This window comes from Ammodytes marinus (assembly GCF_949987685.1).
Source record: "Ammodytes marinus genome assembly, chromosome: 11".
In the NCBI taxonomy this organism is placed as follows: Eukaryota; Metazoa; Chordata; class Actinopteri; order Uranoscopiformes; family Ammodytidae; genus Ammodytes; species Ammodytes marinus.
Genome location: NC_137215.1, coordinates 12,334,272 through 12,361,866, shown reverse-complemented (window position 1 = coordinate 12,361,866; position 27,595 = coordinate 12,334,272). Strand labels below are relative to the sequence as shown.

Below are 27,595 nucleotides of genomic sequence, written 5' to 3'. Positions count from 1 at the left end.
CTAGGCATCATATATATGTGAATGGAAGAAATAAGCAAGAAAAAAATAGAAAGGTGCCAGTTCATTAATGTGTTATTGAATAAGCTTAAGCTGTGCCGTATTATCAATATCATTAGGGTTAGGGTTAGGGGTTCTCAAATATAAGAAACCAAAGGACGAAATGTTCAATCTTTTCTGCGCAGGAGTGTTACAACTTTTAAATGAGCTCAGATAAATGTCACATATCATTGAGTTTGTGTCTCAAAACAAAATGTCACAATCAACAACAAATAATTAAAACGCACACAAAATAATGTCATCTATTCGAAAGGTTTTAAGTGCACGACTCCAAGAAATATTTTGATTTGCTTTGATGTTTGTGAAAGGATTTGTAGCCTATCAATGCAGTCCTATTACATAAGAAGATTGTGTTGTTAAATATGATTTGATAAATTGTTTGTAGTCTGGAGATATTAGTAGGCTAAAAGCAAGGTGAAACAAAATCTGATCTTTGAGTCTCGTGGTGACATATTTTGAACAGTGACTGATCCACATTTTTGGGGGGGAAGCCTTGTTTAGGAGAAAAATAAAACATAGCTCATTGCTCCGTGCCAATATTAAAATATTGCGGCATCACATCCACACTACACACTCGCTCCTCGAAGGATGCTGCTCTCATCAGCTGATCTGGTGTCAGCTTTAGCCCTCCATCACCACAAGATGTGATGTGGTGTGATGGTGAAACTGAACCTGGATCTGTAGCCCCTCGTACAACAGAAAAGATCTCGCGTGGCTTACATCCCTTCTCCACCACTACTGCCAGAGAGGAGAAAGAAGAAAGAGGTCTCACTCTGACATAATTTTGGGTTGGAGAAAATACATTCTAAACAAAACGAAAAGAAGAATACATTAAAGCCACCTTTACACCCCCCACCGGTGTTCAATTATGATGCTGTTAAGACTTATGAGAATATTCCCATATCTATATATCCAATGCCACTAATATTTGATATCCAATGCTAGTGTCTTGGCTCCACACTATTAGGCTTACGTTATTATGCCGACTTCAAGATGAGTTTAAAGTTGCCTGACATTCGACATAGGTGTACAATAGTCATAGCTGCCTGCGCTTTCTTGGCCTTTTCTTAGCTATATGTTTTTCTCTGTTTCTGGTAGGACTTGGAATTGGCAGTAGCCTAACAGGGCCACTTAAACCCAGTCACTTCCTTATGTGTGTGCGCAATGCGCATGTAGGCTCTGAAGTATGTATATCCTTCAGAGCCTGTATATCCTTTCTGTTCACCCATGTGAACAGAAAGGATAAAAATAAATACAAATGTCACAACCACAAAATGTTAACAGAAGGGCCAGGGAATTAACGCACTTTTGGAAACCAGTGTATTTCTTTTAAATCAGAGAGTAACTCATCATCTCAATAGAGGATCGTCATTACTACAGATCTGCTCGGTTCTCTCTCCTCCCCCCTCCCACTCTCTCTCTCTCTCTCTCTGAGCGAGCGCGAGCCTCTCTTCCCCCCCTCTTTGCCTTCACGAGTTCTCCTTCCGAAACCTGCGCAAGGCGGCCACCCCCCTCTCCCTTCACTTCAGTCAACATGTCTTCAGTTCCAACCTCAACCAGATTCACGGACGAATATCAGCTGTACGAGGAACTCGGAAAGTAAGCGACCGTCACCGCCTTGTTGCATTCAGTGCCTGTGTGTGCGTGTGTGTTCTCCTCTGCTGCTGCTGCCATTGTGCGCGTTTAGTGTTGACAGGGCAGGAGAGGGGCTGTCAAAAAAAAGGGAAGCGAAGGAGAACCATGTATAGACAGCAATAAGCTGTAGGCAGTTTCATGTTAGCGCTACAGAGGCTTGTATTTAATCCTCCCGCTCGTATTTAAAGGTGTATAGCACCACTATGAATCTTTGTATATCAGCAATGCTGTGAAACATCCGCGTGTAGAACCAACTTGTTTGTCAATTTGTCTGCAGGTAGAGCGCGTCCAGAACTCGTCGTCTGAACGGACCCTCGTTGCCTTGTGGCATACCTGGGCTCCTGTTCAATCATTCAGCTGTTTGTGTGTGTGTGTGTGTGTGTGTGTGTGTGTGTGTGTGTGTGTGTGTGAGAGAGAGAGAGAGAGAGAGTGTGTGTGCGTGAGCGAAGGCGTGCTCGTATGTGTGTTTGGGGGTTGGGGTGCGCGCGCATGTGTGTGTGCATTTCTAAGCAGACTGCAGCGCTACTGTAGGGTACAGCGCATTTCAAGCCAAAGAAAGAAAAAACAATAGACAAGGCTTTGCTGCAAAAAAGGCTGTAGCGGTTGCATAGTTTGGCTATATGCTACCCTGACTGTATCCAGGATCAAAACATGGGAAGGCACACGGTTGCAGAAGCGAATGCCCTGCCTACAAAGCCTCTTTGAAAACATCCTATCTCTGCGTGTGGCTAATAGAGCCGCTCCACCTACCAATGCGGCTGACAGCAGGAGTTTAAAGGAGGTGTCTGTGCAAAAATAAAATAAATGATGCCAGGTTAAGAAGACAGTTAAATTGTACCTCTCAGTGGCATCCTTTTTTGCTGTAGCCCTGCTCAAATTTCTTGGGGCTAATAAGCCAACAAGCCCTCTGTCAGGCGCTAGTTGACACTGACAGGTATGTCCTATACTACTCTGTATATCAGACTGTATTCACAATGCAATGTGGCTTCCTCTCCTCTCTCTATAGGTGTTTGTGATTAATGCATGTACTCCTCTGTGACACACAAATGTGACGGAAGAGTTGTGTTGTGTTTGAAGCCATTTAACCAATCTGTCAACTGAGTCATTGATTTTTTTCCTCTGCTCCAGGGGTGCCTTCTCAGTGGTTCGCCGTTGTGTCAAGAAGGCCACTGGCCAGGAGTATGCAGCTAAAATTATCAACACAAAAAAGCTCTCCGCCAGAGGTAAGTGCAAACAATATTAACCTACCCACTGTGTGGCTGAACATGTTACCGTCAAGGAGCGGTGTGAGCTTATGCAAACTGAAAGCTGACAACAGAGGACTGCTGTGGCTGCTCAGTGAAGGGAGCTCAGCTGCAGGCTTGTCGGTTCATTTCCTTAAGAGCAGCGATCCAGGCGCTCTGTTCCATCCTGGTCAGCAGAGATTCCTGAAAAGCCAGAGGCCACTTGGCAGAGTTGTTCACTTCTGCTCAGTGGTCTGCAACCCTTTTTTGGTCCGTTGTGGTGGTCACTGTTGGTCTCTAACAAATGGTTGTAAGTGCACTAGTTTGACCTTCAGCCGAAAATATCCTCAACTCTTGCGCTGGCTATGCGGGGATGATATAAAGGAAAGTTCTGGTTTAAAACAAGTTGCATCTTGCATTATTCTTTTGGCCATGGTTTGTATTGGTTTTGATAAAAGCTGGCACAGTTAATCTGACAGAAATCTTGAAACACGGCAACATGCTAAGAAGGCGTCGAAGAGAGTAAGAAACTGGAGCAGCCAGAAACAAACCTCCAGGCTACGATTACAAAAGTCCTCGATTTATGCTGGGCTTACACTAGAGGACTTTTAAAAGACTTTGAAAAGACTGAAGACTGAAACCCTCTTACATCTAAAGACAATCAACTCACACCTGAAGACAACTAGTCATTAGTTTTCAGTCACAGAGTGAGATTTTGAAAAGACAGGGGTCTCATATTGCAAGACTACAACTAGATTCCTTTTGAGATTAAAATTATTTCCGCAAACGCGATTGTGATTATTTAATTAAAAACAAGTTAATTCAATATTCCGAGCGGGGGACTTTGTTTAGTTATTTGACCAGCTTTATTTGCTGATCTCATCCCCCAATAACTTTAACTCCTAACCCTGTATTTGACGGTAGAGTGTTCAGGTTGCGCGGCTGTCAGCCTGGTTCTCCACCAAGGCTTCTATGAAAAAGTATCCGAAATAAGTGCCTCACCAGGTGGACACAGGTCGCAACTAATGCCCCTCCTCCTGTGTCGTGCTTGGTGCATGCGAGAGTGTGACAGTGTTTACGTAATTTTGCTTGAGCCAACCCCCTAAGACTAGCGATAATATCAAACATGTTTGATAATGTCGGAACGTCAAGACTGGAAGAAGACTGGCTGAAATCGGGTCGGAAGACCACCATACACCAAACGACTGAGATTACGTGCGTGCGCCACAACTCCTGCACGACTCCAGTGATTTCAGTCCGACATTGGAAGATTGTCTGCGACTGTCAAATCGCGTGAAAAGTTGTGTAGTGTAAGCCCAGCATTATTTGCTGGATCAACTCTGACCCATTGTGCTAACCGCATTTGTGAATGCACACAGTTGTTCTAAGTAGTGTTAGAATAAAAATATACGTGTTCTTTAGCCTTATTTATGAAGGAAAAAATTACCATGGAGAAAGGTGTAAAATTCGGGATCTCGGCCTCAGTATTTATTTAAGTAAATTGACAAGGCAGGTTGACAGGACAGAAAGCAAGAAGAAGTCAAAAAAAGGTCCCTTCTCTCTCTACATCAGAGCATTATCTTCTAACATCATGAGAATGTCTACTGATTGGTTGAATCTTGTTGTCAGGCAGATTTCAGAGTCCTGACAACAAGTCCCCCTGTTCCCTCCTGGCCGAAACCAGGGATCATGGAAGTCTTCCTCCCCCGGCCTGGAGCAGTTTCTAAGACGTGCTTGGCCAAAAGGCCCTTTGTTCTAACAGATACAGGAATGTACCTTATCTCATGGGAAATCAGCTTCAGTTTTATTGCCCAGCCTCTACCTCCCAGTGTCCGAGCACAAAGATCAGAAGGAGAGAACATCTACCAAAGTCAAATGTGAAGAATATATCAATGGTTCAATTGATTATAGAAGAGTAAATGCATATTAATGGGGGGGGGGGGCATAATATCATACAAATTAGAGTTATTTTTTCTAACAGTAGGGCTGGCCCGAATGCCATTTTTCAGGCTTCGAATATTCGTTGGTTTTTCCGAGCGAATATTCGGATATTCGTTCCAGAAAAACACACCATCAAACCAACATTAATAATGCTAATGTACTCACTGAAACCGGGTGTGTGAGCCGAGACAGCAAGCTGCGTAGTTTGTTGATGCTTTAATAACTTTCAAACTGTAGTAAAGTCGGAGTTCCTTACTTTTTCCCTGTGGAGGCGAACAGCTGTTGTTCCGTTCCAAATTAGCTGTCCTCTGCGCCATCGTAACCCGTACAGGAGCTTATCAATTCATCCAGGAAGCGTGCATCTTTTCGGCGATTTATAAATCCATACAAAGATCCAATATTGATAGACTTTTGTGTCCATATTATATCCATTATTGACTGCGTATTCCCGGATGCAAGCAAGTCACGGATGATGATGGGCAATAGCGGCGCTTAATGTAAACAAACAGCTGAGCTAAGCTAACGTTAGCATTACGCCAAGCATTACCTTTCCTTCCGAAATCGTGCTAATGTTGTGGTAGCCTATAGAGTTATTAGGAACACAATCTATTCTTTTTCCATCTCTCTCTCCCTCCTGTGCTTGGTGCCGCTTTTAGTTTGCCTCACTCTGGTAACATCACGCAGCCTACTACAGCTGATATCACAGGTTGCTCTTTGAAAGGGCAGCGGCCAAAGTTGGTCAAAGTCCAAATAATTTGATAATATATTTTAAATGAACGTCTAATTTGTATTTTACAATTGTTTTATAACTTGTGCATCCAAATATTATTTGCTGACAAAGTATACTGCAGTTTGAGCTACCTTTGCAAAAAAAATTTTTTTTGAAAAAATAAAACAAATATTTTGAATACTGAATTGAGCTCCGAATACTAATTTAACAAACGAATACTCGGATATTTGAATAATTCGGGCAAGCCCTAGTTTTAAGCCTCAATTTTCCTGAATTCTGAATATATTTTTTGAAAACCAAACCACAAGTTGTTTGTCAACAACACTTAGCCACTGATTAATATATTTCAAGAGTTGTAATTTGATTAGATTAGGGACAACCATGGAAGAGGCCTACAAATCTTAATTAGTTTAAACTCAGTGGACAGAATGTCTTTGAATGAGATGCTGCTAAATTACATTTTAAATCAAAGGGATTTTTCCTTCAGAAAAAAGGGGTCGGTTCCATGAAGCACCTGCTTTTTCAGCACATGTGTAAACTTTGTCAGGTGAATTGCAACTGTCTATATTGTGTTTGTTTTGTGGCAACTTAAGTGACATGCTAACATAAGAGGGCAGTGAACAGCCTGCAGCTGGAGTACAAGGCCTACCATCTAGAGTGAAATATGTGTTGACGAGACCAGAAGTTTAATAATGTGGATTTATCCTTTGAGGCAGTATTACATGTTCTGTTCAGAATTATGACATTCACTGTTGGTGTGTGCGTGCGTGCGTGCGTGCGTGCGTGCGTGTGTGTGTGTGTGTGTGATGCCGCAGTTGAACATACACTACTGTTGTCAATGTCCTTAGTCTGCCTATTGCACTGAGAGTAGACGAGTAGCCTTAAATGGCATGTGCAAACAGTATGCAATGCTTCCATACTTCTCTGCAGCTCTACTTGTCTTGGTGTGTGAACACCAAACTGCAGACTGCCTGTGTCTGCGTGTTTATGCAAGTTTAACAAGTGTCACTGTGGGCCACCTAAGGTTGAGTGATGATATGAGCCGCAGATCAGGGCCAGTTCTGGACTGTTTGGGCTGCTCTTTTCCCAGAGGAAGCAGGCTGAAGTCTACCCCCTCTGCCTCTCTGCTTCTCTCTCAAAAACACCCACACATTTCCTCTTACTCTCCTTTTTATGTTGTTTTTTCTGTCCTCTGTAAACAAAAGATTGATTTGAGGAAAGCTCTTAATAAGACCTCTCACCAGGCGATTTGATCTAGCCTGTGTGAGTCTGTTCTAATGTATTGTCTCGAGGGCTGTGTTGGCAGCGGTCCGGAGCTAGTAACCCGGCAACAGCAGGGGTGAAACCCTTCATCCCATAGGCTGTCTGGCAGAGTCTGAGTCTGAGTGTGTGTGTGTGTGTGTGTGTGTGTGTGTGTGTGTTTGTGTGCATGAGGGTGTGATGGTTGTGGTCACACACACACACACACACACACACACACACACACACACACACACACACACACACACACACACACACACACACACACACACACACACACACACACACACACACAGTTGTCTGCTCTTTTCACAAACACAGTCGCACACATTTTCTCTCACCTACTTAGCGGCTCTCGCACTTAAAGTGTACGAGGCCTGTCTGTGCACGGTTTCACACTGTGAAATACGCACCCTTTGGTGTTTCCTCCAGTGTGCATTGCCCTTAATCATAGTTGAAATATGCTGGTACTGCCAATGTGTTTTTCGCAAAGACAAGAACTGAGAATAATGTAGCATGACTAAGGAAAAAGTTAGAATACGCAAGAAAGAAAAGCAGTCAGATGATCAGACAGGTTTCAAATAAACCCCCAGGCTGGCCACATGGATTTGTAGTGGGAAAACATCCATCAATGTTTACACACCAACACTTTGTGCAACCAAGACCCACCATTCTTTTCTTAAGTTTGTGTGCACACAGTTTGTTACATTTGAATCACAGAGCTAAGCATAATATTCTCAGATACTCAGTCAGTAGTAAACATGCATCAGTCTTATCAGTTAACTTCAGCCCATTGTCTCGCCAGCACTGAGCTGACGTTCGTGACCTTTTCTAAGTTGTGACAACAAATAACACTCTGCTCTCAACAATCAACACGATGATTTTGACAACTTTCACTCATCAAAATAAGCACACTTGCACTTCATGTTAGAGTGAAACTTGCAAATGATCTTTGATGTGTTATATAGCACCTTTTCTCTGTTCAAGCTCAACATTATAATAAAAAAATAAAAGAATGCCTTCATTCGCAGGAAGGGGTGTGTGTGAGTGTGTTTGGGGGCAGGATTAGGCACTATTCTCTGTGGTTTAGGGATGGACAATGGACAGTTGCTCAAGTGGACACACATACATTGGTTATTTCTTCCACTGGCATTCACACATGTGTGCATCGACACAGAGAGACATAGTAAAGAACAACGTTAGTGAAGGTTGTTATTTGAATTTCAAGAGACATATTTTCTTTTTGGATACATTTCCTCAATAACGCACCTTGATATTATTTTATCTTTATTACCAAAAGTCTGTTTAGTTTACAAATTACAATGCTTACATTGTGTTTAAGAGGTATACAGTATATTCCCATTGGCTTTAAAGAATGTGATACAATATTGTACATTTAAGGCAAACAGAAAAAGCTTAGAAAACATTATGAACATTATTATGACTAAGGTACAGGGAAAAATGCACATACTGTTTTGCACTATGATGGGCAAATCTTACTGAGCTGTTGCTAAACTGATCAATCATCATGTCAAAGTTCAACATTTTTGAAACTCCCTGTGTCCAGCTTCACAAATGTGGATAACTGATGCTCTCCTTAGCAACTAATCGAATATCAGTTAATTTAACTGAGGCACGGGACGGTATTGAATGTAGGTCACGAGCATTTTGGAAGCACTTACACCATCGCTGTAGAGTTGTGGTCAAAAAAATTATGAAAATAGATTTAAAAAAATTGCCAGGTCACATTTACTTTGGCATAGAGTTGACAAAACGTCAGCCGGGCACGCAGCCTGAGACTGCTGGAATTTGTGAAATAAAAGCACACCTGTTCCATCGACTGACAAACTGGGCTGAGATGTGTTTTGTGAAGATGCAACAGCACCCAGCGGAAAACACTCGTGACTGTGATCTGTGATCTGTCTCAACGGTGTTGCACACTATTTTTAGCTAAAATTATGCGTAACGTATTGTGTCAAACTGTGAAGCTGGTGTATTTTTACCGTCTTATTAGGTAAGGCCTTGTGATGTCAGAGAGAGAGAGAGAGAGAGAGAGGGAGGGAGGAAGAGAGAGAGAGGCTGGCAGCACCCGTCTTGCTGTTGAATTATTGAGGTGCAGGGCCGCTTTGCTCTCCCTGAACAAGGACACGGGCTGAGCAGTGGACCCCAGACTCCTTGTGTTTGCTACCTTTTCTTTGTCTGATTTTCTTTCACTTGTCTCGTTTGTCCCTCAACCACCAATCCCTTCCTTTTTTTGTCTCTTTCACTCTTTGGGCACTTCTTCCACCCTTATTCTAGTCAGCTCGTCCCCTCTCTACAAGGCTGCTACATCACCAGGCCATGCAGGCAGAAGAGAGAGAGAGTGAGAGAGAGAGAGAGAGTGTGTGTGTGCGTGTGTGTTCAGACTTTTGGTGGGCTTCTTGTGCACTCGCTGGAGGCTGATTGGCGGAGGGCTGATAAACGTAGCAGCGTTGCGTGGTGAATGTTTTATGGGAGCAACTGTGAATATTTGATGAGAGGGAGAGAGTGAGAGAGTTAGATATGGAAAGAGGGAGTGATATGGTCAGGGTTACACGCTCCAATGCAGAAATAGTGCATTGTAACACATATATGATATACTGAAAGTCTTCACACAGCACGCAATCCTCCCCGCTTTTCTTATCAAGTCGCGTTGGTGTGTGTGTTTCTATGTGTGGATCAGTGTGTGAGTCCAGAACTCCCCTCTTCTCATATTCCTCTTGACCTCTTTTTGTCTGTTATCTGCTCATCGTTATCATTATCATACTCACACTCACAGTCACTGTCACTGTCCCATTTCACCCCGCTGTCCCCTATGGAGCTGTCAGAACACATCAAAGCGGTGAATAGCTCCACCTGCAGCCTCCTCGACCCCATCCCATCAGCTCTCATCAAGACTTTTCTTCCATCCATCTCTCCATTCATCATTCAAATCATTAACTCCTCCCTCAGTTCCGGCTCAGCCCCTACACACTCCTCAGACTTGCTACTGTCACTCCCATCCTCAAAAGAAATTTCAATCTGGATTCCGCCAACAACACATCACTGAAACAGCCCTCCTCTGACACTGTGGCCTCACCATCCTCATCATTTATTTTACATATTTACATTACACCTGATTTTATATGTTGTTCATATGTATTTATGAGATTGGTGCTGGAATTACACTACAGGTAGCAAGATATTAAAATAATACTTTTTTCTAAATTAAGAAGTTTTTATTGAGTTTATTTATTGAAGCAGTTGGAAGATTGAAAAGGCAATAAAGCCGGGAAAACACATGGGAGAGGCATCCAGCAATAAGGTCTGTGACTGTTTGGATGTGTGAGAATGACAATGAGATCACATCGTGCTGGCAATGCTTACACCTAAACTACCTGTCTCAAAATCTTACTCTCTCTTACTTTCTTTCTCTCTGCCTCATAAACATTTTCCCTTGCCATGTTCACACATGCACAAATTCACTGCATTCTGAACTTAATGCATGTAAAGCTTTCTCTGTAGCTCTTAAGACATGGGTCCCGCCTGATAATCCACTCCTGATCAGACACTCACTGTCAGCTGTCAATCAAGCTGCTTGTCTCCATGGTAACAGCTATTTTGCATGGACCCTTTTCCTAATAGCTGACTGAAAAGATTACATAAACTTGGCCGCTATGTTCATCGGGTATCAGGCACAATGAATAGTAATAACACAGTGCAGTCCTTAAAGTTCTTCAGCTTGAGAAAAGTCGTTCATAAAGCTGAACTGTCAATCTGACAAACTAAGGTTTTCCAAAACCAATCTTGACTTAAAACTAATGCTTTTTGTGTACTTTGATTTTGAAGCTTTAATCTAAAAGCAGACTTTAAAATAAATGCATTTGGCCTCCACATAAGATTAGATCATCAGAATAATTTGCAGTAATATAAGTATTTCACAATCAGTTTAAGTTTAGATTTAGTTTGTTGTGAGAGCAGACAAGTGTGAGGTGAATTGCATGATATCTACCTGTGTACAGGTCCTATAGTACTGCACCTGTAAAACAAGTTCAATGATGGCCTTTGTGGCTGCAGACGGAGCAGTGTTGAGGTCTGATCATCAATTTGAGTCAATGTTTGCTGGGGCTGATGGCTGCAAGTATGAAAACGAATCAAAATTGCAGGTGTGCAGTTTGAAAGAGATGACCTCAGCCCACTTTCATCTCTTCTTAAGGCTTGCTGCTCTACAGTAGACTACATCACCACTAACACACCTGAATCATAACCATTGGCAGTTGAGTTGCATTGTGGGTTATGTAGGTGCCTGGTTTAGACAAGGCAGAGGAAAAATTACAACATCTGGTTCTGCTGTGGAATAGCTCAAAGCACACATTTAAATTGTGTCTCCTGTGTGAACGTGTATGGGAACAGTAAAAATGACATACTGTCACGTAAGGGCTGACACTCAAAAGTCATGCTTACAATATGTTTCTTATTAATTCAGATGCATTTACTTTTAGATAAAGCTTTCTATCATAGGTCATGTCCCTTTTACGAGCTTTTGGCAAGTGTCTGGAGGATGAGTTTGGCAAAAAAATATGGAACCAGATGAGATTGTATACCGTAGTTTTCGGACTTTAAGCCGCGACTTTTTCTCCATTTTTCGACCCTGTTATTACACAGCACAGTATATGTTCTGTAGCTACTATAGATGGGCGTTAGTAATCGAGTACTCCTCGTTTCAAATGAACTCGATTGGTGGATGAGGAAAATAGTTTTTTTTTTTTGTGTCTGTAGCCTTAAGGCCAGTGGGCCGCGGCCGCCCCTATTTTAAAATGTTATATAGTGTACAAAACGGATAAAATAAAGTTTAACAAAATTAAATATTTTGATGCAAGTGCAATAAACTGAGCGTTGTGTCAAACATCAACTACAAATAACTGCCACCTCCGTGCCACCACAGCGCAGCCTGTGTCCTCCACGGCACCGCGGATCTGAACACGAACATTTTCTCCAGAACATTTTCAGGAATATAACTGTCCAATTATTTCAAAGCAGATGATAAAGTTACGTCTATAAAAAGGGGAGATGACACCTGTTACTCTCAGTTAGTAATGAGTAGACTCCAGGTGAGCATGCAAGGTGCTCTCCGCTTGGAAAGAAAATAAGAAGCAAGGCTTACTTCAGGCACATTCGCTCCGAGCCAACAACAGTTAAGAAGCCTTCAATAGGGAATATGGGGATAAGATTAAAAAACCGGCCGGTGTAACGTTCTGTTAATGAGGAATTAGTCGCGGTAACCTACCCCTGCACTGTTATCCATCATGTTTAGCTAGCTGTATAAGCATGGTGCTTTGACTTTAGCAAGAGGGAGATACACCATTCTTTACTAGAGAAACTATAGTTTTACCTGATACAACTCATAGAACTTCATCTACAACGGTAAAAGTACTAGAAGAAAAAACGTAAAAAAAACAACGCTAACTAGAAATTTTCCTTGAGTGATCGTAAAGGAAGTCTGAGGAGACTGAAACTGTCACATGGCTCATTTCTGATCCCTGATTGGTCGAACTGGTGGTGTTACAACTCTACCCGTGTTACTTGCATCCCCGGTCTCCCCTAGTTCACACTGCTGCTGTGTCATGAATAGTGAGTCCTAAAAAAAAATAGTTTTGAACAATACAGTATAGTAAATATTTGAAAGCAATACAGAATGCCTGAGAGCCTTACTGCTTTTTATAACATTATATTAACGTCACTGGGAGCCTGTTGTCTTTTCCTTTAACAGAAATTTAGACATGTCCGCCATAAATAATTAAATACAGAAGGCATAAATAAGTACATAAAAATTCACCCGAATGCACAAAATGGTGTGTTCGAAGCACACCATTTTGGAGTACCCCCAGCCCCCCACTTATGTTGAAGCGAAACCTATGCCCTTGTGCTTGCCACCCAAAAATTATCACTGGCCCCATCCTGGCCACCCTAATGAAAATGTTCTGGCTCCGCCACTGCCCAGAAGTGCTTGACTATCCACTGGTAGAAAGGCCTGTGTAAAAAGCGAAGTCTGAACAATGGCTAGCTGTTGTTAGCTGTTTGTGCTACCTGCCTCACTTCTGGGCTTCACTGATTCGCTAGCCCTCCACCAATCAAATTGCTCCAACTGAAAGACTGCCCACCGCCGATTGAACATGATTTCACGGCACACACCAAACAGATTTGTGTCCCCGCCCACTCCAGACTCTCCGACGGCGATTATTGGGCCGGTGTGTCCGGGCCTTTACAAAGATGACATATAGGCTTATCTTTGTTGTAAATGTTGCCATCTACACTGTAGAACTACATACTGTAGTGCTTCTTGGATGCTTTTGTGTCATGATTATCCGGTCAACACAGCTTTGCACGCTGATGTTCTCCAAATTTTTATTCATTAGCTTGTAATACAATATACTGTAGGTTCTTTCTTTCTTTCTTTCTTTCTTTCTTTCTTTCTTTCTTTCTTTCTTTCTTTCTTTCTTTCTTTCTTTCTTTCTTTCTTTCTTTCTTTCTTTCTTTCTTTCTTTCTTTCTTTCTTTCTTTCTTTCTTTCTTTCTTTCTTTCTTTCTCAGCTTCACCTTCACCTTCTGTGGCACTTTTACTGAAGACATAGTTTTATGTGGGGATTTAAACATCATTAATTAAACTGTCATGGTGATGAAGGAACATGGCAACCAATGTAACATTGTGGCTCATTAAAAGATGTCTTTGTAATTGCTTTTGAACAACGATAGAATGTTTGACCCGCCATTGGACCTCCTGGGTAGTTGTTGAATAATGAACATACGTATAAGGCTCGGGACTGTGTTGGAATAGGTTAAGATGAATATGTGAAGCCCTGCGAGTAGTGGGAACAACACAGAACCAAAGTCAACTTAAAAGCATTGTAGGTCTTTCACAGACTGAAGTTTTTGAATACTTCAGCCAGTTATGGTTGCGTGAATGTTTAATTTATTTTGATGATGCATACATTTTACATGGCTCCTCCAAACCACTCCCATTCTCTCATTTCACTCTAATCTCCTTGTTTTTATTTATTTATTCAGGTTACAGTCCTATTTGTCTTCAGCTTATCACTATACATTTCTGATCATTTTATTGGCTGTTCATTTCACAAGATGCAAACCAGGTGAAACCAGGAAACCACACTTAAGTTCCAATTTGTCTCTAGATTCATAGAAACACGAATGTACGCGACAAAGGGATCTGTGCAAATATTTGTTCACCTTTTGTTGTCATTATATCCATTTACACTAAGGTTTCTTTGCACAAGGCAAGGAGGATGTTTGACCAGGCACACACAAACGCACACCCAGTCATCTACACACATTTTATTGTTCTCTTTTCTGTGCGATGCCTTGTCAAATAGGTCTGTTTACTCGTAGTTTTTCCTAAAAATAAACACCTGCGGGCTCTCGACCAAGTTAAAATCATTTGATAATCTAAGCCGAAAGCCGATCTGCAGCTCCAACAACAGTTTATAGTCTCCCAATGAATTTGTTTTCAATGGAGTTGAGTGTGCAGTGACATCGTTTGGTTAAAGTGTGTGCTCCTGTTCCCTGGCACACTACCAACACAGCTTGTACATTTGTGTTTGCTTCCAAGGTTACAATCCAAAACAGCATTTCATAATAAAAGTCTTCTGATAATAATCCTATTCAGGTCATGTTGCTTTCACACACTTTTGTGTCCATGTCCTAGATCCAATAATTTTAAACCTCAACAGACACCCGCCTCCAAGTGAGTAAACATTTGTCAATTGAGCAGTTCCAGACCTTCTGTACAAATGAAATTAAGTACGATGGTCTGGTAGAACCAGGCTAGGATTATTTAAAATGACAAAACAATATTCTCTACCTTAATATGCTGAAATGTAATACTATACTGCCAAAAATGTAATTGGTAATGGACATGTAAGTGTTAAATTATAGCTACAGCTTTCACAGCTTAGCAATACTTCTTAGTGAAAACATGAATAAACAATAATTATATATTTGACCGGTGAGTGGATACTGTACATATAAGCAGAATAATCCATTCCAACCTGTGCCACTATTTAAAAAAATAGAAAACACAGTCCTCATGGCGAAATTGTTATTACAGCACACACAGCTGATGGCTCACACAAAGCGGTGTACGCCTGTACTGTGTCGAGCCTAAAAAAGTCTGTTCCTGTGTGTTAAGGTCGTTCTTTGCAGCAATGCACAATGTGTTTATGTGTGACTGTAAATGTTTGTCTGTGATGCCTTATGTTTTACGGAAGGGACTGACAGTGTCAACTCGGGTCTTTTTTTCTCTCTCGGAGAATAACCAAGCTAATAGGTCAGTGTGTGGGTGTGTTTGATCAACTCGCCAGGCTGGTCATTGTCAGGGTTGAAGCATGTCTCGCTGGAGAAGCTAGATCATCAGTATTTAGTTATCACGAAGCGAGTATCAAGGCTGCACTCTTGACACATCAAGGCTGGGAACCCAGGCAGCGTTATTTGTGTGCTGGAATAAAGGGGCCAGTATTTGCCTCCAGATCTAAACTTAGTACTAATTTGGGTGTCATCATCACGCGCTTTAGAAACATTCCTCCAACCAATAGCTTGTCTCAACGGCAAAATGAACATGCAGCATTGGAAACACTGCTGTCAGTCATACCTGCATTTATACCTAGCTTTGGTATTCAAATATGGACAGCACAAACAAATAATGGTGGATTATCAATAGAAGCCAGATTTTTTTTAGCTTTTTAAAAAAAAACAGGGGAATCTGAAGTAGTCAGGTCAGGACTGCCTTTATTAAAAGTAATATTAAAGCAGCATCATCATCATCATTGTGTAGGTTCACGTTCACCTTAACATACTCTATGTAGCCAGGTGGGAAAATGGTGCAGTTATTGTTGCCATCACACAGCACTGCCTATTATGATTGAAACACTTTTAAACAAACCTAGCTGCAGACCCTTTGTCTTGCTTTCTTCTTATATCTCTTCTTTCCTTCCTCTCGGCTGAGTTGTGGCAGTGCACCAGGTCCATCTCTGGGGTCCAGCAGAGCAGAACCGTTGTCTCCGTCTAATTAGCATAATGCGAGGGAGGGATGGATGGATGGAAAAAGTGGAGTGCTTGGGGGCGGAAGAGGTGTGGGAGTTTGAAGATTGGGACCGGGCTAAGAAGTTGAGAAAGAAACAAAATACGTCTCTTGCCATTTTTGCATTAGGTTTTATCACAATTGCAGTAAAGCCATAATGAACCCCGTCTTCCTCTCTCCACTCATCAGTATCTCATACTCTGGCCACTTTGTGTTTAAATCATTACACCATTGGGTCTGAGTAGGCGAGTATTTAGTATTATCCCACTGACATCAGACTGACATCTCAAAGCGATTGGATGTCTGACTGAACTCATATGTTAATGGAGGAAGCAAGTGAGAGAAGGCTAACGTGTCTATGTCAGAAACTCTTCACTGCCTCTCTCTCGTTTCTTTTCACACCTCCACCCGTCAGTCTTTCTCGGTCTCTGTCTCTGTGCGTCTCACTTTCTGTGTCTTTGTGTGTCTGCGTCTGTCTGCTGCTTGGTGATGTAGGGTGGGCCTGGGTCAGGGTGATTCAGCACAGTAAGCCGGAGGAGGATCTGATCTATTTATAGTCTCGTCTGCTCTGGGCCACACTGACCTAAAGTCTGTTTTTTTGCGCTTTTGTCACTCTGTCACTCATTTATCTCATATCAGTCGTCCTTCCTTTTATCCTTCCCTTCCCCAGATCGACAGAGTTCATATTTAACAAGCTCTAACCCACTGTTTATCTACGTTAATTCCTTCATTTGTATGGCCAGCAGTGAAATTTCTTATTCCCTTGTAACCAGGGAATATTTAAATTTTACTTTATAAATAATTTGATCATGCAAATTGTCTGCGATGAGTGAGCAATATGTTAATTGTTCGATTAGATGATCAACAATTTTAATTATTGCTTTTATGTGTCTTTATTATGTTTAAGATGTAATGTATTTTACTGTACAGCACTTTGGTCCGCCTCGGCTGTTATAAATGTGCTATATAAATAAAGTTGGCTTGACTTGACTAACAGATAATTAATCTGCGACTATTTTGATAATGCATTAATCAAGCAAATTCATTTTCATAAGATAAGCTATGAAGTACAGGGTTAAAAAGCAAAGTAAAACAAAAAGCGAATGTGGAACAAGCTCTGCCATGTTTTCCCCCTAACCTCCCAGTTGATGTGACGACATAAGATTGTAAGTGCTGCTCCGTCCGCAAGTGAAAGTGAGAGCACAAAGGCACAAATTCATAAGATCCCCATGCAAGCTCATTTCTGAGTCTACCCTTAATTTTCTTGGCAACTTCTGAGCACTTGAGTGAAATGATTGACTAGCAGGCTACAACATGGCATATCACATAAGGGGCCATTGTCATGTCTTTTTTCACAATTAAAGTAAAGTCTGCACAATCCGCTCATGATTCGATCCTTTCGAATCTAATTCTGCTCTTACAAAATGTACCTTTTATCGGCCTGAGGTTTATTTTAGTGACAGTTTGGTATGTTAAGCTATTTTGTGCCACAGATGGTCACATATATTTCTGTCTTATCCATCATCATTGGTGGATGACACGTCATCTTCACATACATTGCTTAAACATCATATTGCTGCGCTGGCTTTTTACGTATGTGGGCTATAATGTTAAATTTACTTGAAATACTAGTAGGCCTAAACAGATGTGGAGTTGGCCTATCCTTGGTTCCCTGCTGACAAAAATCATCTATACTTAAATGAATTACCTATGTTGTTGCATTTATTACGAAGTTTGTGGCAGAAAAATCAACTAGCCTAATATTAGACTTGCTTATGGTATGTGTGATCCATCAGTGAGCATCAAGTCTTCATATGTATTCATCATCGTTACATAAAGCTGTATCTCATTGCACATGTTTGCCTAAAATGAGAGACAAAATGCAAACAAATTTTGGAATTTTGCCGATTTAAGCTATTCAAATATGGTTACAAGCTTGGTCATGTACTGTAGATGAAAGTATATGACATAACTCAGAATCACCTGTGTTGACTTACTACGATAACATCGTGCCAGTATTGTGTGAATATGGGTAAAGGTTGTTTTGTGCCATTACTTTGCAACACAATAGCAGCTGTGAATGCACGAGTGGCTTCATTATAAAGTTCCTTTGAAATGGCGAAGCTGTTCTTTGTGTGCTGGTTCAGTCTAATCAGCAACTCTTCATTATAACATCCTAATAGCTAAGGGTGCAGGTTGCCAGGTCAGCTCCAATCAGCAGATGAAGAACGCTATGTGGCAACCGTGAATTTTTGTTGACTCTGCTTGGTCTCTGACTGTCCCTGAGGAGACGAGACAGATCCACATGCTGACTATATGACAGTGAGTGTAATAATGACAATGTCTGTCCAACTTGCACCATACATTCTTTCAATACACATTTTGCTTTTAGTGGTAAAACCCAGTATCGGTCATGTCAAGTTATGAAATCTTTAACATTTTCTGCGCAATACTTGGTGTTTGGTCTTTTAGGAAGTATGGTGGCACTCAAAACTAGAACGTGCCATGCGTGTTAGCAGCTCCATGAATGTGAAAATTCAGCAACAAAATCTGCAGACAAGCGCAGAGCAAAAATGCCAAAACCAGGACCGCTTGTCATCGAAATTTAAAAATTATGTCAGAAGTTACCAGCCAAAGTGTTTTTGGCTGCTTTGGGCCTTGACTCTCTCCGCTCAGTTAGTTGGCATTTATTTGAAAGGATTGTCTGTCTCTGTGGCCGAAGGGCAGAAGTTAATTGATATACATAGCACTGTGGATGTGGGCTGAAAGAAGCCATCTATTTATCAATCTATCCATCCATCCATCCATCCATCCATCCACCAATCCATTTATCCACTACGCCAGTCTGTGTAGAAGAGCATCTAGATGAGATACTAATAAGGAGAGGGCAGGATAGATAAATGAATATGATGATGGGCCACAACGTCAGTCATCACTCAATCCAATTGGGCTAAGTGCGCTGTTCCTTTCGGAGCAGACAACATGATATCACAGCATCTCTCTTGAAGCTGTAAAAAGGCATTAGCGCATGTGGGCATTGATGGTAAAAGGCTATTCGGACTTTTTCACTCTCTGCTTCAAATCCTACAAAGACACTGAAAATGTTACCAAGGAACTTACACAATTATAGAGCTGCAGTGACATACTGTCAAATCTACACCCAGTTGCCACTTAATAAGGACAGCAGGAATGTAATAAACCCTACCTTCATGAAGGTTACAGTATTTTCAGTTTTAAAGGGGGAAGGCAGTGTTTCCCACTAATGTATCATTCCGTGGCGGGCCGCCACACTTTCATTTTGCCCTGCCACACTTTCACTTTCACTTTAATTTATTTATTTATTTTTTATTTTTTTGATATATGTATATTTTACTATTTAAAAATATACATGTATACATTTCATTTGCAATGCGCAAGTTTCACTTGGAAACAATAGCATTTCCGCATAAAAATCTTTAACGTGTGATTTGCGCTGTGATCTCAAGAAACAATATTTCCTTCAATCATGGACGTATTATCAAAGCGCCGCTTGAGGGATCGAGGCTTCAATCTCCCCGAGTCAATCAGCCCCTCCCGCTGCGGTGTCAACACGCGCTGTGACTGTATTCATAAGTAGCTATTTTCTGCAATTTTTCCATCACAATTCATTCTGCGCTCTTTGAGCACCCTCTGCTGGAAAGAATATTGTGAGCTATCCTTCGTGATTGTAGTCACAGTTATTTGAGTACTAGTAATTCAACAATCTAATAAAACAAAAGGGCGCTTGTGTTCACTCTTTTGAACCACAGGTAACCACCACCTTTGCTTCATTTTTTTTATGGCTCAAATGTGTATCATAGAAAATTATTTATTCATTAACCTTTGATAAGTGTGTTAAACTCCATCTTAATCACCATTTATATAGGAATAGTGTTCCTCAAAGTACACCAGATTGATGCATTTAACACTTAAAAGGTAAAAAAATTTCTTCCGGGGGAGCATACCCCCGGACCCCCCTAGGGGGGTCGGGGTCCCCCCCCCCCCCCCCCCCACACTTTCAAAAAATTCTGTGGGAAACACTGGGGAAGGTCTTCTTTACTCTGTAGTTCCATTATCATTAGCCTCTAATCGGACTCTTTCAATTGATTCTCACTTCTGAATGTTTTTTACGGGTTTTGTTAGATCTATAAAGAACCTGCTGTTATGTTCTATGTTTGACACTGATCAGTGTCTGTAAAGCTGCAGCAGATTTCTCTTGTTTCTATTTTTTTTCTAACAATTTGTCCTTTTAAAGCCTGTACTTAATCTCTTATCTGTCAATTGAAACTCCTCGAGTCTGTTTCGAAGCAGCCAGCTGCCAAGACTGTCTGCCATCACAAGCATTATAAAGCCAGCATTGAAAAATAGTGCTATTTTTGCTGGCTGATCTAACTTCTAAGAATACAAGCAGCCAAAATAGCCCATTATGGGAAAATAAGGTTGTGGAATGTGTGCACAGTGCTTTGATTTCTCATAGTTTTGAAAACACTGTTCACATTGTGTGTGTGTGTGTGTGTGTGTGTGTGGTCTTAACCAAATCAAGGCTAATGAACTTAACATGTTAGGTTTACATGTAAATGTCCCTGCCCATACTCATCTTATTGCTCGAGTCTCTTAGCGCTATTGGTTCTAAAGGCGTAGCACAACAGTTCGGAACCAGCGGATTTAGTATTAGAGTTTGCTGAATTAGGACATTAGCTAAATGGTTGTAATGCTACAGGTCCGCAATGACAATACTATAAATAAAAATAAGTATATTATTACTGAATAGAGATCTCTTGTGTCGGTTGTTTAGCGCTCCCATGTCAAACACAAAAGTGTAATTTAAGTGTCATATGATTTAGGTGCTTTCTATGCACACAATACCACTAAATGCATATTTAAATGGTAGTATTGGGATTGATTTCCATTCCCTCTTCAGTGTTTGTTTGCTGTGAAGGAAGGAAGTATTTCCAATTCACTTTTCCTGACAGTGTTTTTCCAGCTGTGTGTAACCTCTGGGTTTCCTCCACCCTAGCCGGTTTCATTGATTACATTCAACTTGATTAGTTTCCAATTGTGGGATTTCTGGTTTGGACCATCACTGCTGCCGCAATTGTCAAACAGGATTTATTTACATTTCCACCAGAACAGCTAATGAGAGGGATACCATATGTTAACTGCCAATTGCATTGGATTTTGTTGTTCACTTCACACTGTATTTGGCTATCTCTCCTAATCAATCGGTAGCTGCTTAAGTTTTTCAAATCATCAGAGTTTAACTCTTGTCAACATTATTTTCCAAATGTAATATTGAATTAGTCACCTTTTTGATTCACACTTTTAAGTTTATTTGTGGATAAATAGGTGTTTACTGTTGACTTTGCAGTCTTCTAGTTGAATATGTTATACCATGAACATTGCAGTTGTCATATTTCACTGGTTCCTGCTTCAGATATTAATATTTGCTCGTATTCTCTTTCTTCTCAAATGCTTATTTGAATCATTTGGGACAAAACAATCAGTTTAAATACATCATATTCTAGAAGATGTTGACTATATTCAGACATTTTATAACACAAATGATCGAGAAAAATCTTCACAGATTACTGCATGTTGAAAATGATCTCTACTCGCTGCACTAATGCCTATCTAATGGACACCATGACCCTGCCCAAAGCCTTGGATGGGACGGGGGATTAGGGATGTCCAGTGTCTCTCTCTGTCACGCACACTGGCGTAGCTCTCATGTCAGCGAGCCACCCCATCTGTCCACTGAGACCAGCAGCTGGCGGGTAGCAGGAGTGTCCAGTCTCAACTCCACCTCTGACACCCTGCAGCTGGAGAGAGAACGTCCACTGTATAGAGCTACTGTATATGTCCCACACAACCAATCTGCTCGCCCCTGAACATGCAGTTACACACACAGACATTCTTCCCTTGTCATTACAGTCATTAACTGGACACTGATTATATTAAGGCCGGACCCATAAGACTAATTTCACTGAGTGCAAAAAGCTTGGGCTAGAGGATGAGTTTGTGTCTGCGCGTGTGTTTATGCATGAGTGTATGTATGTGTATGTGTGTATTTGGGTATGTGGGTATGACAGGTTTAGAAGAAAACTATTAATATGCGTGGAGCAGAAGAGATCAGAGATAGAGGGAATATAGTGTGTTTATGTGTAACAGCTCCACAGTAAAAAAAGATATAAAATAAGATGTATTATATATCAGCCATGCATCTGTTGGAAAAGTTATGAAGAAGCTGTTACCAAAATGCTTTTTTGCCAACTTGCTGTCGAACAACCTGTACTGCAGTCAGATTAAGTATATGTTGAGCAGCCCTGGGTGTTGTATACTTTTATTTTGGTTTTGTCTTGTTCTGTGTCCATTGAAGCAGGTGTTTTTTTTTTTTTAAGTATAACCGTATATCACATGTTGGGGGGTGGTGGGGGGGGGACATTTTAAAAGCTTTATCTCTCAGCTATATCTTGGTTTGTTGTCCCTAATGTTTCCACTCTCTCTCTGTTCTCAGATCACCAGAAACTGGATCGTGAGGCGAAAATTTGTTGTCTGCTGAAACATCCAAACATAGGTGAGTCATTTCTGAGAGCCGGCAAGCTAATGGATATAAGGAGCAGCTGTGTGAATTCAGAACATGGGGAAAAGGCGTTAGGAGGAAGTCAAAATGAATTAGTCCATCTCGGGGGAGATATGAAAGGACGAGGCATGTCAGCATTGTTAAGATAACGCAAGGTTGGCACTCTCACCATAGCAGTCAGGTGTTACGGTGACATACCATTAGCACCCTATTGCGTCAGAAATCTCATTCATTCTGAGTTGTGAGAGACTGTCAAATCCAAACACACCGAAATGATATGACACATGTATTAAGACTGACTGTCTTTGTGTCATTTCTTGAGAGCATCTTTGCACGGTGTCTCCGCGGCACTATAGCGGTGATCAGCGGAGAGTCTCATGCTCAAATATAACACTCGCCAAATGCGGGTACATTTAGTCTAAGCGAGGCTTAGTGTCACCGCCAACTACTGACTTGGCATGTGTACTACAGCAATTTCAGCCCGTTATTCTGAAACCATGTGCACAAGTAAAGTTTTCAAAACAATTGCTTCTGAACATGGAATCTTTTGAAACGGTAAAGGGAAAACCTTGCGTTTTCAGTGAGACTGTTTCCATGTAAACGTGGCATAAACAGTGACTGTTGTCTGTTCATCGATGGGCACATTGCAAACAGGAAGCTTGTGTCTTGTACATAACAGTTGAAATGACCAATTGTGTCTTGCAAAACTAAAGATGTGTGTGTGTGTGTGTGTGTGTGAGACGATTTCCCTTAAGAAAAGAAGGAAATTACAAAGTGTTTTTGTGGCAGAACTGTCAAGTGTCTTATCATACCGCACAGTGCACACACACACACACACACAGGGAATATGATAACAGATGCTCTTTTCTTATCCCACTCTCAAGGGAAGAGTTCTTGTTTGAAAGTTCTCTTTACTCTAAATGCAAGAGGGGAGAGATTTGCAAAATGTTCAGGTGCAATTTAAGTTTGTATTCTACCTCCACTTAATAACGCTTAATATTAGGTCACTGCATTTAAAATGTCAACTTTGAGCTGATTCCTGGTTGCCAACAAGCCAGGTGGCAGTGGGGCTTTACAAACCTACTGAGTGGATCATTTGAGATATGCAAGAAAACGCTGTGCTGCTGAAAACCTTGTATCCACAAAGGACCATGTATCAAATGACTTTGTGTGTTTGTCACATTTGTGAATGAACATCTACATACCATAACATAACATTGTGCTGATTTGTTTAATGTAGTTATTGTGCTTTGTTTCAGAATGTTTACCATTGTTGTCTCATTAAAAAAAAAAAAAAAGATTAAAGCTAACAAAATACAGGTTTCTCCTAATCAAAAGCAATATTTTAACAATCGAAAGGGGCTGTTTTTGCAGCATAATGCAAGTCTTCAATTAGAGTATCCTTACAGGAGATACTTTACATTATATAATTTGTCTTAGCTAATTGGTCGATATTCTAATTAAACTGTCTCTCTCTTTCTTTCTCTAGTACGACTCCACGACAATATATCAGAGGAAGGCTTCCATTACTTAGTCTTTGACCTGTAAGTAAAGTAAATCACATTAACACACACACATGCACACAAATGTAACTGCGACATCACTAAAATAATATTTTCTCTGGTAACAGTACTTTCATGTCAGCCACTCTTTCAACTTGTACTGTATATTTCATCATAGAAAACAAAGGACTTTTCCATGACAACAAATAGCAAGTGTCACATATAACATTTTCGAAATTATCTCTATTAGTCAAATACAGCTGTGTATTTTCAGATTTTCTGATTCATTATTAAACCACATGTTTATGACAGTCGCCATGCCTACACATTTGATTTTGGTATACTTGACATTTTTGTTTCACCCATTTTAAATGTGAAAACCTTTAACAGTACCACATGGTGCTGGGTAGAAGCCGGCACACCTTTGTTCAGGTTAAAGAAGTACTGTTAGTTTCAGGTCAAACTTCAGTTTACTGTTGTCAATGTTTTTATATCGAAGGTACAAATAAAGGTCAGACTTGTCTAGGCTTTTGTTATCAGCAACCAGTCAAGTGGCCTCTTAACGCTAAGTTAAAGTGCACATGCTGCACAGAATAACATGTTTGATCTTTGAGGATGTCTCACCACTAACTTCGACATAAGTCCATATCCTTCTGCAAAAACCTTCCGCTGTAGAAAATGTAATAAAAGTAACAAAGTTAAGTATCAGAGAAGACAAAACAGGTTATCCAAGTTTGTCCTTTTAGAGAAGCTATTGAAAGGTGTTGTCATGTACTGTCAGTAGCCATTTATGAGATTGATCTTCAAGAGAAATAACCATTTTTGTCTGTCTGTCTGCAGTGTCACTGGAGGAGAGCTGTTTGAGGACATCGTTGCTAGAGAGTATTACAGTGAAGCAGATGCCAGGTACAGTATGTCATCATGATAACATGTGAACTTGTTAGGTCTTACTAGTAAGTTTTTCTGCCTATTAAGTTTTTGAAGGCGGCCAAACAACGTTTTTTTGTTTTCATAAAAATATTTCATGCTGCAATGGCAGAAATGTTGGATTATGAAAGCACAAAATGTTTTACCATTTGAATTTCTGTTGAAGTACTTTGTGCGTTTAGTAGCAGAAGCAATGCTTGTAAGTTTCTGGCAGCTGCCTCTGGGGTTGTACACAGTATACACTTTATTTTAGACATGTGACTCAGTGCTTTTAGAAAAACCTTGAATAAATAATGACAAAGCTGACCGTAGTTTTTTTGGCTGTTGTCAGAAAGTTGCAGTACTTTTCAAATGCAGCACTTAAATCTGCCTGTGTTTTGCACACTTATCCAGATGTTTGCTCAATATAACATCACTATACAATTATGAAAACAAATAACTCTACTATAGATATGAGTTATTTAGTTACTATGTATTTTGACTATTCATTTGAACTAAAAAAGGACCAGTGATGGGGACATGGTATTGATTTTCACTGAAAGGTTTTATCCCCCACTACTTCAGTCCGTATTCTATATTGTTAACAAGCTGTTAAGGATTGACAGATGTGTCTCTCTCCTAATTGTTTCTCATTTGTCTTTGTTTCCTCCAGCCACTGCATCAATCAGATCCTGGAGAGTGTCAGTCACATCCACACGCATGAGATTGTGCACAGGGACCTCAAGGTGAGTCATCAAATACCAGTGGTGTATGTGGAAGAATCTAGTTGAACAGAAATGACTATGAAAAAGGTATAAATTGTACTGTTGTAAATGAAAATGAAGGGCAATTCTGTTTTTTCAGCAGGCCTAAACACACACACAAAAGCGCACACGCACGCGCGCGCAGACGCCAAACTGTGACGATATGAACGACTTAAGAGATGAGCGTCATCTCTTCACCTGCTCTCTCTCCCTTATTATCTCTATTCCCATGCACCTGCCTCGACATCTACACAACCCTTTTCCTCCCCTTTTGAGTCTATCCCCCTATTCTATCCTCTTTTTCCTTCTACTCTCTTTCCCTCTCCCTCATCCCCCCCTCCCACAGTGCTGAGGAGTGACGAAAGCAGACCAGATGCTATTAATAGCGGGTCGGTGGGTGAGATGACGGCTAGTGACGTCCTCCCCCCCTCAGCAAGACCGTTAACCCCTAGCAGAAACTAGCAGCCCAGACCTCCAAAGCTCTTTTTGTTATCTCAGTTTAGTAATATGGTGAATTGAGACAGCGAAGGGACCTTTTGATTTAAACACCTGGATAATTGCACAACATTTAATTTTAGTGCCAAAATTGAGAGTTCAGAGTTTTAAACTTTATTAGTTTAACTAACTTTTATGTCACCTTTTTATGTGAAGGATCAAGATTAAACCATTTTTCGAGAGTAGGTAGACCAACGTCATTGGAAAATAATCTGTATTTGTGTGCGAGAGTGGTGTAAATGGATTTATGTTCCTATTAATTTATTTTTTTAGACTGCACATGGATCTCGGCATTGAATTAACGTAGAGAGGGAAGAGTTTCAGAAAGATGATAACGATGATGTATGGTGAGAACAGGATATAAAGGACTTTCATTAGAGTACATTCATTAGTAAATGCCACATGTGTCAGGCTGAATCTGGGGGCAATATGTCTACAATGATGCAGAACACATCTTGAATGGAGCTAAATAAAAACATGAAGTCGGTGATTTGAATATTTCAACCAATTTAAGCATCATATTACATCTCATAATATTACATTAAGTGCATTTGGCAGATGCTTATGTCTGAAGCTACTTAGAGTAAGTGCATTATCCATAATAGTTTCATCAAAGGGCTGGAAAAAGCTAATACAGAATATCTAAAACTGGTAGACGGAGTGGCACAAGAGGATTTTTCCAACCTTACCCACCTAGGATCATCCAAAAGAAGTGTCAAAACTATTGACATATTATCACCTTTATAAGTTGATTTGAACTCGCTAGCAAACAGTTGCTTATTGACAAATTCAGCACTTACAGAGAAATGTTGTCATTCATTTGGAGTCCTATCACTGGCAACCTGATGAATTAAAGCCCAATATTCTCTCTTATAACCCTTTTCTCATTTGCCAGCTAAAAAGAAAGAAACATTGGGTTTTATTTTATCCAAATTTGACGTCATATTGGGAGGTCCACTCGCCCAAGGTGAATTAGTGAGAAAGAGTTGAGTGCTGTTGGCTGGTGGCAGGCTGGGTTGCCATGGTAACTGTAGGGTGAGGTCCCCCGTCTGCTGCTGCTGCTGCTGCCAGCATAGGGACTCATTATGCCACCTCACATCTATCCGTCTCTCTCTCTTTCCTCTGTTGCTTTCACTCCAGCTCACTGTCCAAGTTCAGTTGCCCCCTTTTCCCTCTTTGCATGCAATGAATGGATTGATATCTACATGAAAAGAGAAAGAGAAAGACTTACATGACACAAAATAGACTTGGAGCACAAAGACAGGTGGTACAAGTGTCAGACATCTGGCTATCTGTCTGCATTTGAGGTGCTAAGGACGGAGGTCTAACCACTGCAAAGACTGCACACACACACACACACACACACACACACACACACACACACACACACACACAAT

The 27,595-nt window shown here is 40.8% G+C and overlaps 1 protein-coding gene across 2 annotated transcripts in view; it reads left to right on the top strand.

Annotated features, from left to right (window-relative positions):
- The first annotated feature begins 1,529 nt into the window (after positions 1 to 1,529).
- camk2g2 (calcium/calmodulin-dependent protein kinase (CaM kinase) II gamma 2) overlaps positions 1,530 to 27,595 on the top strand; it is a 47,206-nt gene continuing 21,140 nt past the window's right edge. For both annotated transcript variants that reach the window (XM_080037063.1, XM_080037062.1), the window contains exons 1-6: positions 1,530 to 1,656; positions 2,821 to 2,915; positions 22,466 to 22,525; positions 24,021 to 24,075; positions 24,874 to 24,939; positions 25,613 to 25,685. In XM_080037063.1, the coding sequence (XP_079893189.1) occupies positions 1,592 to 1,656; positions 2,821 to 2,915; positions 22,466 to 22,525; positions 24,021 to 24,075; positions 24,874 to 24,939; positions 25,613 to 25,685 (414 nt within the window). In that variant the 5' untranslated portion in view covers positions 1,530 to 1,591. The remainder of the gene's footprint in view (positions 1,657 to 2,820; positions 2,916 to 22,465; positions 22,526 to 24,020; positions 24,076 to 24,873; positions 24,940 to 25,612; positions 25,686 to 27,595) is intronic.